This window comes from Colletotrichum graminicola, assembly GCF_000149035.1.
Source record: "Colletotrichum graminicola M1.001 genomic scaffold supercont1.12, whole genome shotgun sequence".
In the NCBI taxonomy this organism is placed as follows: domain Eukaryota; kingdom Fungi; phylum Ascomycota; class Sordariomycetes; order Glomerellales; family Glomerellaceae; genus Colletotrichum; species Colletotrichum graminicola.
In genome coordinates, this window is record NW_007361016.1 from 167,899 (window position 1) to 180,911 (window position 13,013).

The following is a 13,013-nucleotide window of genomic DNA, read 5'->3' on the forward strand; positions in this document are numbered from 1 at the left end:
ATCGGCAGACGTGATACCTTTGGCGGGGTGGGATGGGCATTTGCACTGGATTTCTTTTCACCTTTCACCACATCTATAAGGGCAGTTTCGCGGTTTATCATCTCCACAGGACAACTGTTTTCTTTCATGGGCTCCATCTTTTTGCTTTATGCAACTATCCTTCATCTCTCTATTTCTTCTCTCTTAATGCTCTTATGCCTAAGCGCCTTCGTGCGTGTCAATCATATTCTGTCCAGATCTGCATTGTTCCTTTACCTACCCATCACCCCATCCCGTCTTACCCATCATATGACCCCCTGGCGTGATTCTTTCGCTTTTCCTCTAGGCACTCATAGCGGTAGCATCTGTTGCTGCCCCTCCTCTTTTCCAGCACATGTACGTTGATACCCTCCCCTTCTTGTTAGCGGTGCTTGCTCCCTCCCATAGCCTACTCCATATCATGACAACTATCCATCATCTCGCCGATAGATTCGAGGCTTTGAGTTCCTTATACCTTCAAAAGAAGCCTCTCCGAGTGACAATACTACAATAGACTACAATAGTGACAAAGACGACCAGGCGGCACTGAGTCGGATGTGATAGGCTTTTTCTTGTTGGGGGGGGGGTTTCAATGTCGGCGCCACCTACAGAACAAGACGACACTCTTTCCGTGGTGAGGTGGCATTATATAAAACCGACCCATCACTACCAGTGTCTCACGCAGAGAAGATGCTCGCTCATGGCCGTCAGCAGATTCCATGCCTCCTTACGTTTCATGTCCTCTTGCAACGCAATCCTCTCCAGCGCCGTCTGCCCGTTAAAGTACTTCCAAAAGGCCTGCCATGCCTTGGCGACCTTGGGGTCCCTGCCGAGCCGCCTGGTGATGGCCGCAAGGTACAGCGACTCCTTGCCCGTCGCCTTCTTGGCGTCAACGATGATGTATGGCGACACACGCGCCAGGTGCGGCGCGTCGTTGGTCGACGGGTGGTCTGTCGCCGATGGCGGCATCTTGCGTGCGTGCGCTGTCGCCTTCTCCGCGGCCTCGCGCTGGGTCTTCTCCGCGATGCGCTCCAGACGCGCCTTTTCTGCCGCTTGCTCGATTTGCGTCGGCACGTGCGCCCCTATACCGCCGCCGTTGTTGTTGTTATTGTTGTTGCCGTCGCCGCCGCCGCTGCTGCTGCCGCTGCCACCCATACCGCCACTAATGTCACCATCAACCTCGGAATGCTCGTCCGCTATATCGGGGCCCGGGCTGGCTAAGGTGTTGCTGCTGGTGCTGAGGGAGGACGCATCCTCGGCATTGCGAAGCTCGTCGCTTTCGATCTTATGCTCGACTTCGTAGATGATCTCGGGCCAGACTACCACGTAGGCGAACGTGCATAGCTGCGTCACCCAGGCACCGCGCATGAGCCAAGCTAGCATGTCGAGGTAAGTCGGGCGGTGGGCCTTGCTTGGGCAGAAGTGCTTGTATGGTCGCGGGGCGTATGACAGCTCGGCGAGGAAGTTTGTAAGTGGCGGTGCCAAGGGAAATGCCTTTTGCCACTCGAAGCTTGCCTTGGGGAGGTTGCGCGTATCGCAGTTGGGTGACATGATGTAGACGTCCCGGGCATGGAGAGGGGGTATGGCGATGGCACGGCGCCAGAAGATGAAGTGCTGGGCGTATTTGCGTACCTGACTCAACGTCAAAACATTACTCTGGCCAACTAGGTAGAAACTAGATCGCTTAGCGTAGCTCCTGGTAATATCAAGAATACTGGCGGCACTTACGACTGCGTTGGCTTTGATAGCCGCGCAAACTCAACCATAGCAACGGTGCTAGGATCCGGATCTGCTTGCAGTTCGGCAATGATCTTCTTCTCATCACCCATCAGGAGCAACGCGAAGTTGCGGTCCAGAAATCCGGGCTCATCGATAGTGTCTTCGCCAATGAAAGAATTGGCCGTTGTCAGCCAGAGACCCCTCTGTTCCGTCTGCCCGTAGTTGTGTAGGTCCGTGATGTAGAACGGCACTGGGATCTGGACTGATGGGGTTATCGGCCCAGCGGCCGTATCGAGCTGGAGAGCGGCAATCTTGTTCTGAGAGACGGCCTCGTAGATGTCCTGGACAGAGGCTGCGAGCGAAGACGTCGCCAGGATCTCGTTCCATAGTGAGCTCATTTTACGTTCTACATCCATGTCAGTATAGCAGGGAAGCTGAACAGAAACACGACTTACTGTCTTCTCGGCCCTTGTCTTTCAAAGCCGATATGCGCTTCGACTCCTTCCACACGAACTCGCTGTGTTGTTGACAGTACTTGTAGGCCTTGTTGACCTTCTTGATGATGTTCAAATACAGGGTAGCAATGAGTTCCTTGGCCTCGTGCTTCTTCGGATTCAGAATGAACACCAGATTGAACATCGTCATGGAGGCGCGCTTGTCGTCAGCCTCATCTGGCAGGGACTTTTCTTCCTCCTTCGACTCGGCCTGCAACGCATCTGCACCATTGGGCGCATCTTGACTGTCTTCGTTGGGGTCTAAATCGACCAGTACCGCGGACTCCTCTGTCCGTACAGATTTGGCTCTCTCCGTCTTGCCCTTTTTCTTTTTCTTCTTCTTCCACGTTCCGCTTTCTGGGACGTGTATGGGATAAGAAACGCAGTACAGGGGGTCCAGAGAGAGCTGAAAGAGCTTTTTGTGGTAGGCTCTCCCCGGGGTCAGGATGCTGGCGAGGTCCTTTGTGGGAAAGCCAGCGACATATTCCCAAGGCACGATTTGTATGCCCTCGTCTGTAATCAGGTGGTCATCTCCAGCGGTCCATTGCTGGAGGTCGTCGCCGTTGTTATCGGCATCTAGCAATCCGGGCTGGTTGAGACGCTCCAGGAGGATGTCGTCATATTCGGCCGACGCATCGGCTTGCTCGTGATTGTTGGATTGGGTATTGGGCGGTAAGACGTGTGGCGGATAGTGGAAGACGAAGTTGGGCCCGTCACGGGATCTGTTGATCACCAGTGCCACAGCCAGGAAGTTGGACGGATTCGGGAGCACAGGCGGCGCCATCTCGGGAGCGATAAGAGAAGACAGATGTCTGGGCTCAAGTACATGAATGGGCGGTGGCTAGGCCCGGTTTCTCAGTTAAGCCGGGCTTCAACGGTCATGTTCGGGCCTCTTCCCGTGTCGAAAGCCCAGGCAAGGAAAGCAATCTGTCCAATTGGCGCTAGGCAGGCCAGCACCCTACATTCTCCGAAATTGAACTTGGGTGTAAGTGCGGAACAGGCGGCTTTGGGGTCCTCGGTTCCGTCGATGGGATCGATCTAGGTAGTCTGATGTCTGAGGAGAAGTGGCGGGATACCTTGATAGCACGGGATCGAGAGGATGGCAGTCGAGGAGAGAGGGAACATGGTCGACCAATGGACGCCGAGTTATGGCGCTACTGCAGCGTGGGGCCCCCAAGGCGGTGGAAGCGCGTAGTGGTCCGAGCACAGCTGGTTCGGCACCTTTTGCAGTGTAGTGGGGTTGAGGCTCTCAAGAACGAAGTATGTACACATACCTAGGTCAGGTAGATACCTACCTACCTAACTAGGTATCCGTACCTTGGTAAACTACTGCTAGCTGCACCAGTACAAAGCTACGTCCGTCACATGCCTTCACACTATAAGGTACACCCAAAAAGTTGGGGGGGGCCGCTTGGCTACGTATCTCGGTTGGTTTGAGGTAAGACATGGGCTTTGGAGTTCACCCAGACGCTTAGGCAAGGTAGGCTTGATTAGACCACATGAAAATGAAAGACATGGCATATCGGTGAGAACTTTCCAACCCCCAATTTTTATCGAGAAAGAGAGACTGGGGCGCTGGCGTGGGGGATGCAACGAGAGGACGACCCGAAGGCATATGCACCCAAGGCGCGGGGAGACGCTGGACGCGTGCTTCTAGGCAGGAGGCGGGTTTAAGATAAACTTTCCGGCACAGCGCGCTGGGTTACGTTGGCCATGACGCAGTTCGTCTTGAAGGTATCGGCAACTTGTCCCTGTTTTCCGTGTCGATCATATATGGGGAGGGCGAGAGGGGGCATCTCGGCAGACGACACAGGTCAGCTCCCACAGTGACGACGACGAATCCAGGCATGGGAGCCTTGAACCAGGCTTGTCCTACATAATGCTTGAGATGGGTCCAAGAGGATAGAGAGCCCTGTAGATGGCGATGGCAGGTTTTCCTATTCGCCCGGACGTTGTTGGGGTTATTTACCTACTTGCCTACCTACCGATGTAGGCCACGCATTGATGGCGGTCACACTGCATGAGCCGGCAGCTGCAAGGCCCTGAGATGTGGATGCTCAAGGGCTTTTTACAGGTGATGAGAATGTGGCACGGCATAACACTAAGCAAGGTACCTATGTAGAGAGTAAATTATACGGCTGCAGCTGTGGTGGTGGATGGGATGTAACTATGGTAATGAGCACTCGAGTCCAAGAAGAACGAAGGCAGAATGCGGTGTACGGGACCAACTCCAACGAATATATCGGGCCTTTATCCGGCTACCAATCCATTGCAGGTACCTAACTACTTACCTATTGTTATACAGTACGTACAGGGTAGTCTTCACTATTGCATCACTCAGTGCTCTTCAGTTGGTCCATTCCCTCGGTGCACACGCCGTGACGCCGGTTCCATACGTTCCGGGTAGACAGATAAGGCCAATAAGTCTCCAAGCTGCCTACATACCTACCTAGGCAAGGCAAGGCAGTCGCAGTGTACGTAGTAAAGGTGTTGGGGAAGAGTGTCCCAGAGCCCCGCCTCATCCCACCCCATTTCGCCCCCCCGCTTGACAAAGACCCTTACTGCAGCCAATGTACAGGTAGAGTCAGTGCAGTCAGTGTACACCGTAGGATACTAGTGGCTTGCTCTACAACATTCACATGCTCTACTCTCTCTCCCCGTCGTTCTCTGACCCTGTCTCTTCCTGCTTTCTCTTCGTTGACCGACGGCAAAAGGAGGAATAGCCACAACGCACCGCCTGTAATTTCCCCAACGACAATCTCACTTTGACTGCCGCCATACCTCAGCAACCAACTCCCCCCCCCCCCGCGGCTTTTGGATCCGCACGAGCAGGGAAAAAGGTCTCGTGCTCGACTCCATTGTCAACGGCGCCAAAATCAAAGGGAGAGAAAAAATTCCCCCCGACGACTAGGCGTACCTAGCTCCTCGAACATCTTGTATATCAATCTTCCAACACCCGCTCACACCATACCGCCCGCCGCCTCTACTTTCTCTTCCCACCTGCTCTAGAACCACAGACGTCGTAATTACCACCACTTCCTGCCCCTCCCTAAAATACCTTCTGCTCCGACTCTCCCTTCCCTCCCCCTTTCTCTCGCAGACCGCCTTCCGCTGCTCCCTCTCCACACCAGCCCGGAGGCACACGACTTTTCCGCTTGAAGAACACCGTCGCCGCCGTCTTCAAAATCCACCGGGGCAATTTTCGATCCAACAATTGACCTATCGGTATTGTTCCTACCCTCTCGACACAACGCACACATACATACCCCTTCCCCGTTCAGTATCCTTCGGTCAAATCATGACCCAAGGTGTAGGCAACGGCCACCCTAACGGGCTGGTGCTGCCACATGTCCGAACACTTCCCCTTTTCTACGACAGCGAAGATTCTCAGCAATCTGCCACTCGTCTAATCCTGACTGTTCGACCAGACTGGGCCTCCGACGACTCCAACATAGAATTCGTTCGATTTACCGACGGCATCACCAATACCCTGCTCAAGGCGATCAACAAGCGGAAGCACTGGTCCAAGGAGGATATAGACAGGGAGGCTATCCTGTTGCGAGCGTACGGCAATGGAACTGCCGTTCTCATTGACCGCGAGCGCGAGGCCCAGAACCATGAGCTTCTTATGAAGTATGGACTGGCCCCCGAGCTGCTTGCTCGCTTTCAGAATGGTATGCTGTACCGCTTCATCAAGGGCAGCGTGACAGCTCCCGAGGACCTGAGAAAGCCTGCCATCTACAGGGCTGTCGCCAGTAGGTTGGCCCAGTGGCACGCGACTGTGCCCTGCATTACTCAGCCGACGTTAACGGATGGTCACGCCAAGGAGAACGGTGCCGATGGCCACGAAGATCCGGAGGCCATCATCGACAACGCCGCTCCAGGCAAGCCGGTCCCGAACCTGTGGACTGTGATGCAGAAGTGGATACTGGCCCTGCCTACAAACACGCAGGTTCAAAGGGATAGGCAAGACAAGCTTCAGAAGGAGCTTGAATACATTGTCAAAGAGTTCAGTCAGCGTCCCGGCCTTGGTGTTGATGGTGTAAGTCGCACTCACATAAACCGTAAACCTAACTTAAAAATGCTGATTGCTGCCCTCCAATAGCTCGTGTTTGCCCACTGCGATCTTCTGAGCGGAAACGTGATTGTATTACCGAGCAGCTTGTCCGCGAAGGGTGGCAGAAAGGAAGCTACGGTCACCTTTATCGACTACGAATACGCCACGCCCTCCCCAGCGGCATTCGACATCGCCAACCACTTTGCCGAGTGGGGTGGCTTCGATTGCGACTACAATGTGCTGCCCACAAAGTCCCAGCGCCGAGAGTTCATCGACGAGTATGTCCGCTCATACTTCAGATACTCTCAAGGTAACACAGGTGTCGACGTCGAAGCCGAGGTCAGGAAACTCAACGACGAGGTTGATCTCTTCCGCGGTGTGCCGGGGTTCTATTGGGGCATCTGGGCACTGATACAGGCCGTCATCTCGGAGATTGACTTTGACTATGCCTCATACGCAGAGACGCGCCTCGCCGAGTACTGGGCGTGGAAAGAGGAGAAACAAGGCAGCCGGGCGGCTGCCGGCAAAGAAATGCCCCTGCGCGAGAGACGATGGGAGCAGGCGGAGTAAAGCGACCGGTAGGTATACAGCCAGACTAACCAGGATTTCGCCTTGGACGGAGGCTTTGATGACGGCAAACAAGCGAAAGCACAAGAACTGAGAATACAAACACATGTCGCGGGAGTTTGGCAAGGATTTCTGTACATAAACTTCAACTGCGAAACAGAAATGGATCGACGGGAGCGAAGCATAATATCGACACGGGCCGGCGTCATTCAACATGAGCTCGACGAAGGCCGGGAAAGAGCTCTGGGGCGTTTTGGGGAAGGTTCCTAGACGGGGTTTCCATTACACTGCGGCTTTTATTACTACGATGAGAGATAATCCCAAGAACTTGCTATGAAGAGAGAGAAAGAGGGGACGATGGATGACAGAACCAACGCGATACTTTATGTGCACTTCAACATACTTTAAGCGAAGTGACCTCACAAGAATGTGCCGGAACTCTCACTCGTTGCACAGTCCGAAAAAACAAGAGACATCCGGGAGGGGGGTGGGGGGGGGGGGTGGGAGAGGGACGATCCAAACAACGACCAACCTCTGGTTTGCTCGGCAAGAAACCCGTCCTCAGAAATCGGACACGTTCCAGCGAAGCCAAGGTGAAAGGTGAGGTAAGGCCCATGTGCCAGCATACGGTCGTGGTTCCTGATTCCCTTTCTGATTACTGTCCGGCCGGGTTGGGGGCGGCGCTATGATACCATGGACAATTGTGCGCATGCCGCGATTGTTTGCGGGCTCCGATACAGCTGCAAGACACGAGAAAGGGAAACGGAGAAACAGAATTGCATTCATCGTCTCCATCAGCCTCTGCATTGACCACCTCTTCGACAAACAATTGGAAGGGGGGGGAAGGGTTGGTCTGGTCTAGTCTGGTCTGGTCATGTTCTTTTTCTGCCCTTTGATCATCTGTGCGCTGCCTGCCGGCACAGAGGCTAAATGGTCTTCAGTCGAGGAGAAGCTGAGCTTGCTGAGATTGAATGGCACCGGGGAAGAGGGCGAGGGTGACAACTTCAACTTCAACTTCATGCACCACACTTTCACCTAGTGGCGGCGTCGGCCGCATCCTTGTCCCGCACGATCCAGGTAAAATAGCTTCCAAAGTGGCTTCCAAGGTCACCGACCCCCTTAGGGCTGAGGATGAACCGGCATAGCAACAGCAACTGGACGAATCGGCATGCAGGGCAGTGGTACGAACAACAACGAGTCGTTCATCAATGGATCGAGCTCTCTATCGTGTCCTGGACCGCGAGCAGGTGGTTGAGATTGACGAGAAACCCAATGGATATAAAGGCCAGGAACGGAGCAGCAATTCAGGTAGTTCCATCCCATCCTCCCCTTGCACTACAAAGGTTTCGTTTCGTGAGCATGATCCGCTGAGCTAACCGTGCTACTCTTGGCGGGCGCGGACTGGTCGATCGAAAAGCGGCCATGGCAGGCGGGACTTGCTTGGCTATCAGTTTGTCATCCGGCTTGTGACATTTCTTCTGTCCATGATGGTTATCGAACTGAGTAACTTGGAAGATGATGTTCTTTTGTTCGGTACCAGATCCGAGAATCAGGATACTGGCTGCCGAAACCTGGGTGATTTGCCTCGCCAGGAGGACGAACTCGGACACCGCACCGAACCGAACCCAAGCCAGCAAAAGGTCTCGAGGGGGTGGGTGTTATCGGGGCAGGTGTCGAATCGAGTGTGCGTGTACTGACCCTGGACTGGTGGAGGATGCTGATTGATCGTTGACACCAGGCGGAGTCACCACCGAGGATTCTCCCCTAACCCCTCATACTACCACCCATGAGCCCTCAACACCCATCTCAGCAATATCCTTACCTCGAGGAGCTTCTGCCTGTTTAGCAGGACACGGCTCATGTAGAATAGCGATTAAGTAACTGGCACGCGTGCAAGGTTACTATAGAATACCCAAAGAGAATGCAGTTCATGCCGCCAGCATCTGAATGTTATTGAATCCCCACCGCCTAGGCGGAACTACGGTTCACTTGGAATCGGATCGCTTAGAGCAGCCTTTTGATCGAAAGTTTTTGGATTAAATAATGATGAAGGATATATTGAAACGCACGAACGAAGGCTGCGGTTTGAACTGTAATAGTATAATAATATGTCGTCACGACCGTGCCGCGCGTGAGAGAGACCTTATCCTAATAGCGCTGATCCTGTATCTTCTGTGTCTCGATCAATTGGTTGGCTTTTGACTTCCTTGCTCGAGGGAAACACGGCACAACAGGGAGGGGGGGCGAGGAAAGGGCTCCAAGAACATCGTCCTACCATTGGTGATGCCTCGATCTTGAGCGGCTGCATGCCGTTCGACCAACCCCATTTGCCATGCGACGGTTGATGCAGGCAGCGCACGTCTTGCGCCGCTTTAACGGCAGCTTGCTCTCAACTAGGGAGCTCCAAGCCGCAGCTATGGCACCTCCTCGCGCTCGCCTGTTGCAGCTATCTGCAGGTTGTAACGGTGACTCGGCACATGCTTATTTCTGCCGGGACTGGCCCCCCAGCATGCTACAAGTGCCACGGACTCTGTGACCCACGTGGAGATTTGGTCCGTGTGGGCGTGGGTATATCGGCCATGGATATGGCTCCAATCTCTTTCTTGGCGCGTCTGCACGGGGAATTCCCAAGGGAAAGGGTAACAAAAGCGAAATGAGAGTCGGGGAGAAGACCAGTCGGCGGCCTTTCAGACTCAATTGCGGAGAGCTGTTGCATAGGTTGCACGGTTGCGTAGGCAGGCGGGCGAGGCGGAAATGTCGCAATCTCTCTCGCCTACGGCAGGATTCCCCTGCATTTGCGTGATGCTTCGAGAACCGCCCTCGAACCTGAAAGAGGAAGCACACAGTGTAGCAGCGTCACGGAGAGGAGAGCACACCCAAGCCCGGCGGTCCATGAATGCTACACAATCAGTGTCCAGGCGCTGGTAGTTGAGATGTGTTGATTTAAAAAGTAGCTAACCGAAGCCGTAGTTGTAGAGGAGGGGACAGTGCGCGCGGTTCGTTGTGTTGCCGATGCAGCAGCTCGCAGACGTCAAGGGTTGAGCGAGGAGTAGACGTAACCTCTAGAGACTAGAGCCAAATGTAACACAGGCAAGACGGAGACAACGGGCAGACAATAAGGCTAAGCAAGCGTCCGTTTGGTCTCGTCTCATGTTCCCTTCGCCTCGATCGGTTTTTGTTCAACTTGGGGGCCAATCGTCGGAGAGTCGGAGAAGGCGCAAGCAGCCCCACGTCGACCCCCCCCCCCCCCCCCCAATCGATTATAAATGAGACTCTGGGTTCTCTACACCAGGACGAGCATGAGCAAGTGAAAGTCGTGGAGACGCAAACCAAAGGGCGCCACGGAGGACGGGAAATAAAGCGGTAAACGACGAGACCCTGCAAGAAAGCCCTACCCGGTAGCGACGAGGGTGGGCTGAGGTGTACAGATACATGCCGAAGGGGGCTGGAAGCGAGGCTGGCTGTGGCCAATACGCAGGCAGAGCGGTCGCTGACCACCCCACCCACTTACAATCCGTTGTTATAACCCCCTTCTGTCGCTCCTTTTGCGCCTCCGTCTGCAGTGGGCCGATGTTTTGGGTTGTAGCAGTCACCCTGGAGGCAGTTCGAGATTTCGCTGCGGGCACGAAAGCGGCACACAGCGTGTAAACTGTCTCCTTATTTGCGGGCTCCTAAGGGACCTAAGAGCGACCTGACCAAGCAAGTGGCTCATGTAACCAGGCAGGGAAGCAGGGGGGTAGGCCTGGGGTGTAGAATACACTACCAGTTGATAGGGTCTGTAAGGAGGGCACAGTGCCTATAGCCCGTGACCTGTGCGAGTTGCGGGGTAGGACTGTCCAAGACGAGCGAGGTAGGGCCGAAGGAGAGCTGATAAGAACCCGCCTGTTACGAGCCTACATCGCGTGCCTGCCAGATTCGAACAGGTCAATCACGAAGTAGTCGAAACCTTTGGCAGGTGGGTAAGCTTCTGGTTGATTGTCGTAGACTGAAGAGCGGCGGTTCTATTGTGTAGAAGTGGAGAGGCCGATTCGCGAAGGAAGTCGAGAGATAAGCTAGCTGAGAGCTGGTGGACGATGCAGGCAAGGCGAGGCGAGGCGAGGCGAGAGTAGTGTACAGGACCCTTGGATGTGCCTGTCGGTCGGGTGGCGGCCGAGCTCTCCCCGCAGGGTACCGGCCATGTTTTAGAGGGAGAGAGAGAATGAGTACCTTATGATGGTCGTCCGCACAGGAGGCATATGTCGATGAACCGGCCTGGAAGAAGAGGGGAGGGGCACAGAGCAAGACGCCAACAAGTAGAATGACACCGGCAGGCGAGGGCATCAGTGAGGAGGGCAAAGTTGGAAACACCTCCTACGAAGGCAAGGGGGTGTAGGTTCCTGCTTTAGGTCGCTTGGAAGATGTAGCTCAAAGTAGCGGGAACCTGGGTGAATGAGATGAGAAGCGACTTCTCGACAGAGTCAGGCCTGACATGGACAGGTTTCTGATGTGTGTGGCAGATGAAGATTTTGGTTGCGCGGGTATCGTCACTTTACTGTTGGCCGAAATCTACACTACCCAGCCCCACGATGAGAAGGAAGAGGGGAGAGGAGCTACGACCTTAGCTGGTCAACCAGCGGCATTCGTACGTTTTCGACAGAGAGGACGGCTGGTATGAACGTACCTTGGCTTCCTTCCTTTCTTATTTCTTGTTGGTCATCTATAACCGTACCTACCTGTCCTGTTATGCCTTGCTTTGCCTTGCTTTGCCTTACCTTGCCTGCGGGTACTGCGTATCTAATCCATCCAATGCTTTTTGCGCAAGCTAGAGAAACCTTCCCAGATCCCGGCCGGGTCTGTCGCCGCTTTGCAAGGTCTCTCCGTCCCATCCTACCTACCTAGGTAGGTGGTTCGCCTCTCCCAGCACACAGTACCGGTAGGTAATGTACCATCGATTACACTCCAACCGTCAGGCCTCCATCCTCAGATCAACACACCCCCTCCCTCCCGGTTACCAACAAGTCCAAAAGCCCATTTGGGGGTCCCTCTCTCAATTCCAGGCTGCGCCCTCTTTGCCTCTTTCTCATCATTCACCGCACTCCACCCCGACCTTGTCGCCGGTGCAGGCTCTTAATGTCTCTTGGCCTTGCCTTCCATGGAGTGTGCCCTCCATACCTACCTACCTAATCAACGCCGTCAACCACGCGCCCCACTTCCCCAAATCAACCCTGTCTGGTTATTAAGGTAATAAGAAGAGCTATCACCCCAATGAGGGAGGAGATCAGTAGTGCGATCGGGTATCGTGCTTTCACTCGCTATTCTGTCCAAGACCGCCGAACCCCTCGACTGCCGCCAACACTGCCTTCGCGCTGCACAGCAATTTGCCTCTCGAGAAATTTATGAATCTCGCCCTTCCTTTGGCCTCGTCGGTGGCCGCCCGCACCCTTGCTTCTCTCGAATCCTGCTCAGAGTAGAGACGGCATACAGCCTGGTGCAGAGAACTGAGCTCGCATTGGAAGCAACACGCTTCTGACTGGGAGTCTGTCTGCACTAGAACTGGACCTGAAAAGAAATCTCGACGGACCAGGTCTAGCCCAAGAAGCAAGCGGTGTCCAGTTTCGTCTGCTGTACCTTACATCACCTCGCCTCGCTGGACCCTGACGGACCTCCCTGGTGCAAAAGAGGCAAGAAAAAAAAAGAAAAAAGCTGGAAACCAACAGAAGGGTGAAATTTTGGTAATTCGCCAAAGACAGGAGAGGATCTGCGAGAAACGGGGAGAAAAACAAGCGAGGGGGGCAAGAATACGCATACGCATCTAACATTAGAAAAGCGATGAACCCAGCCACCCCACGCTCCCAGCACCAGCAGAAGCAGAAGCAACAACAAATACAGCACCACCAAAACCACCACCACCCGTTTCAAAAGCTGATGGCATGCGCAGCCCATGTGCACCCATAACTCCTCTGAAAAAAGAAAAGAAAAAACATGGTCCCGCCGCTGCAAGCTTTCCTCTGATGCGTACAAGTCGAAGCGACGTATAGACGGGCGAGCCTCGAAAGACCAAAGGTCAAAGTTCATGTGGATTTTCTCTGCTTCGTACACGCCCCGTTCTATTACCGACTTGAACAACGCTCAAAGTGTCGTCGTCGGCTGGAGGAGGACGCCCTCGAGGTCCGGGAGGA

The 13,013-nt window shown here is 54.3% G+C and overlaps 2 protein-coding genes across 2 annotated transcripts; one reads left to right on the top strand and one right to left on the bottom strand.

The window, feature by feature from the left end:
- Positions 1 to 684: 684 nt before the first annotated feature.
- On the bottom strand, positions 685 to 3,015 carry GLRG_03873 (uncharacterized protein; the record flags this gene model as incomplete). Its single annotated transcript, XM_008094558.1, has 3 exons — positions 685 to 1,693; positions 1,747 to 2,143; positions 2,193 to 3,015. 3 exons carry the CDS (start codon positions 3,013 to 3,015, stop codon positions 685 to 687), a joined length of 2,229 nt encoding a protein of 742 aa, XP_008092749.1.
- A 2,514-nt stretch (positions 3,016 to 5,529) lies between these two features.
- On the top strand, positions 5,530 to 6,858 carry GLRG_03874 (choline/ethanolamine kinase; the record flags this gene model as incomplete). The annotated part of the gene is made up of 2 exons (XM_008094559.1): positions 5,530 to 6,273; positions 6,337 to 6,858. 2 exons carry the CDS (start codon positions 5,530 to 5,532, stop codon positions 6,856 to 6,858), a joined length of 1,266 nt encoding a protein of 421 aa, XP_008092750.1.
- Between the last annotated feature and the right edge of the window lie 6,155 nt (positions 6,859 to 13,013).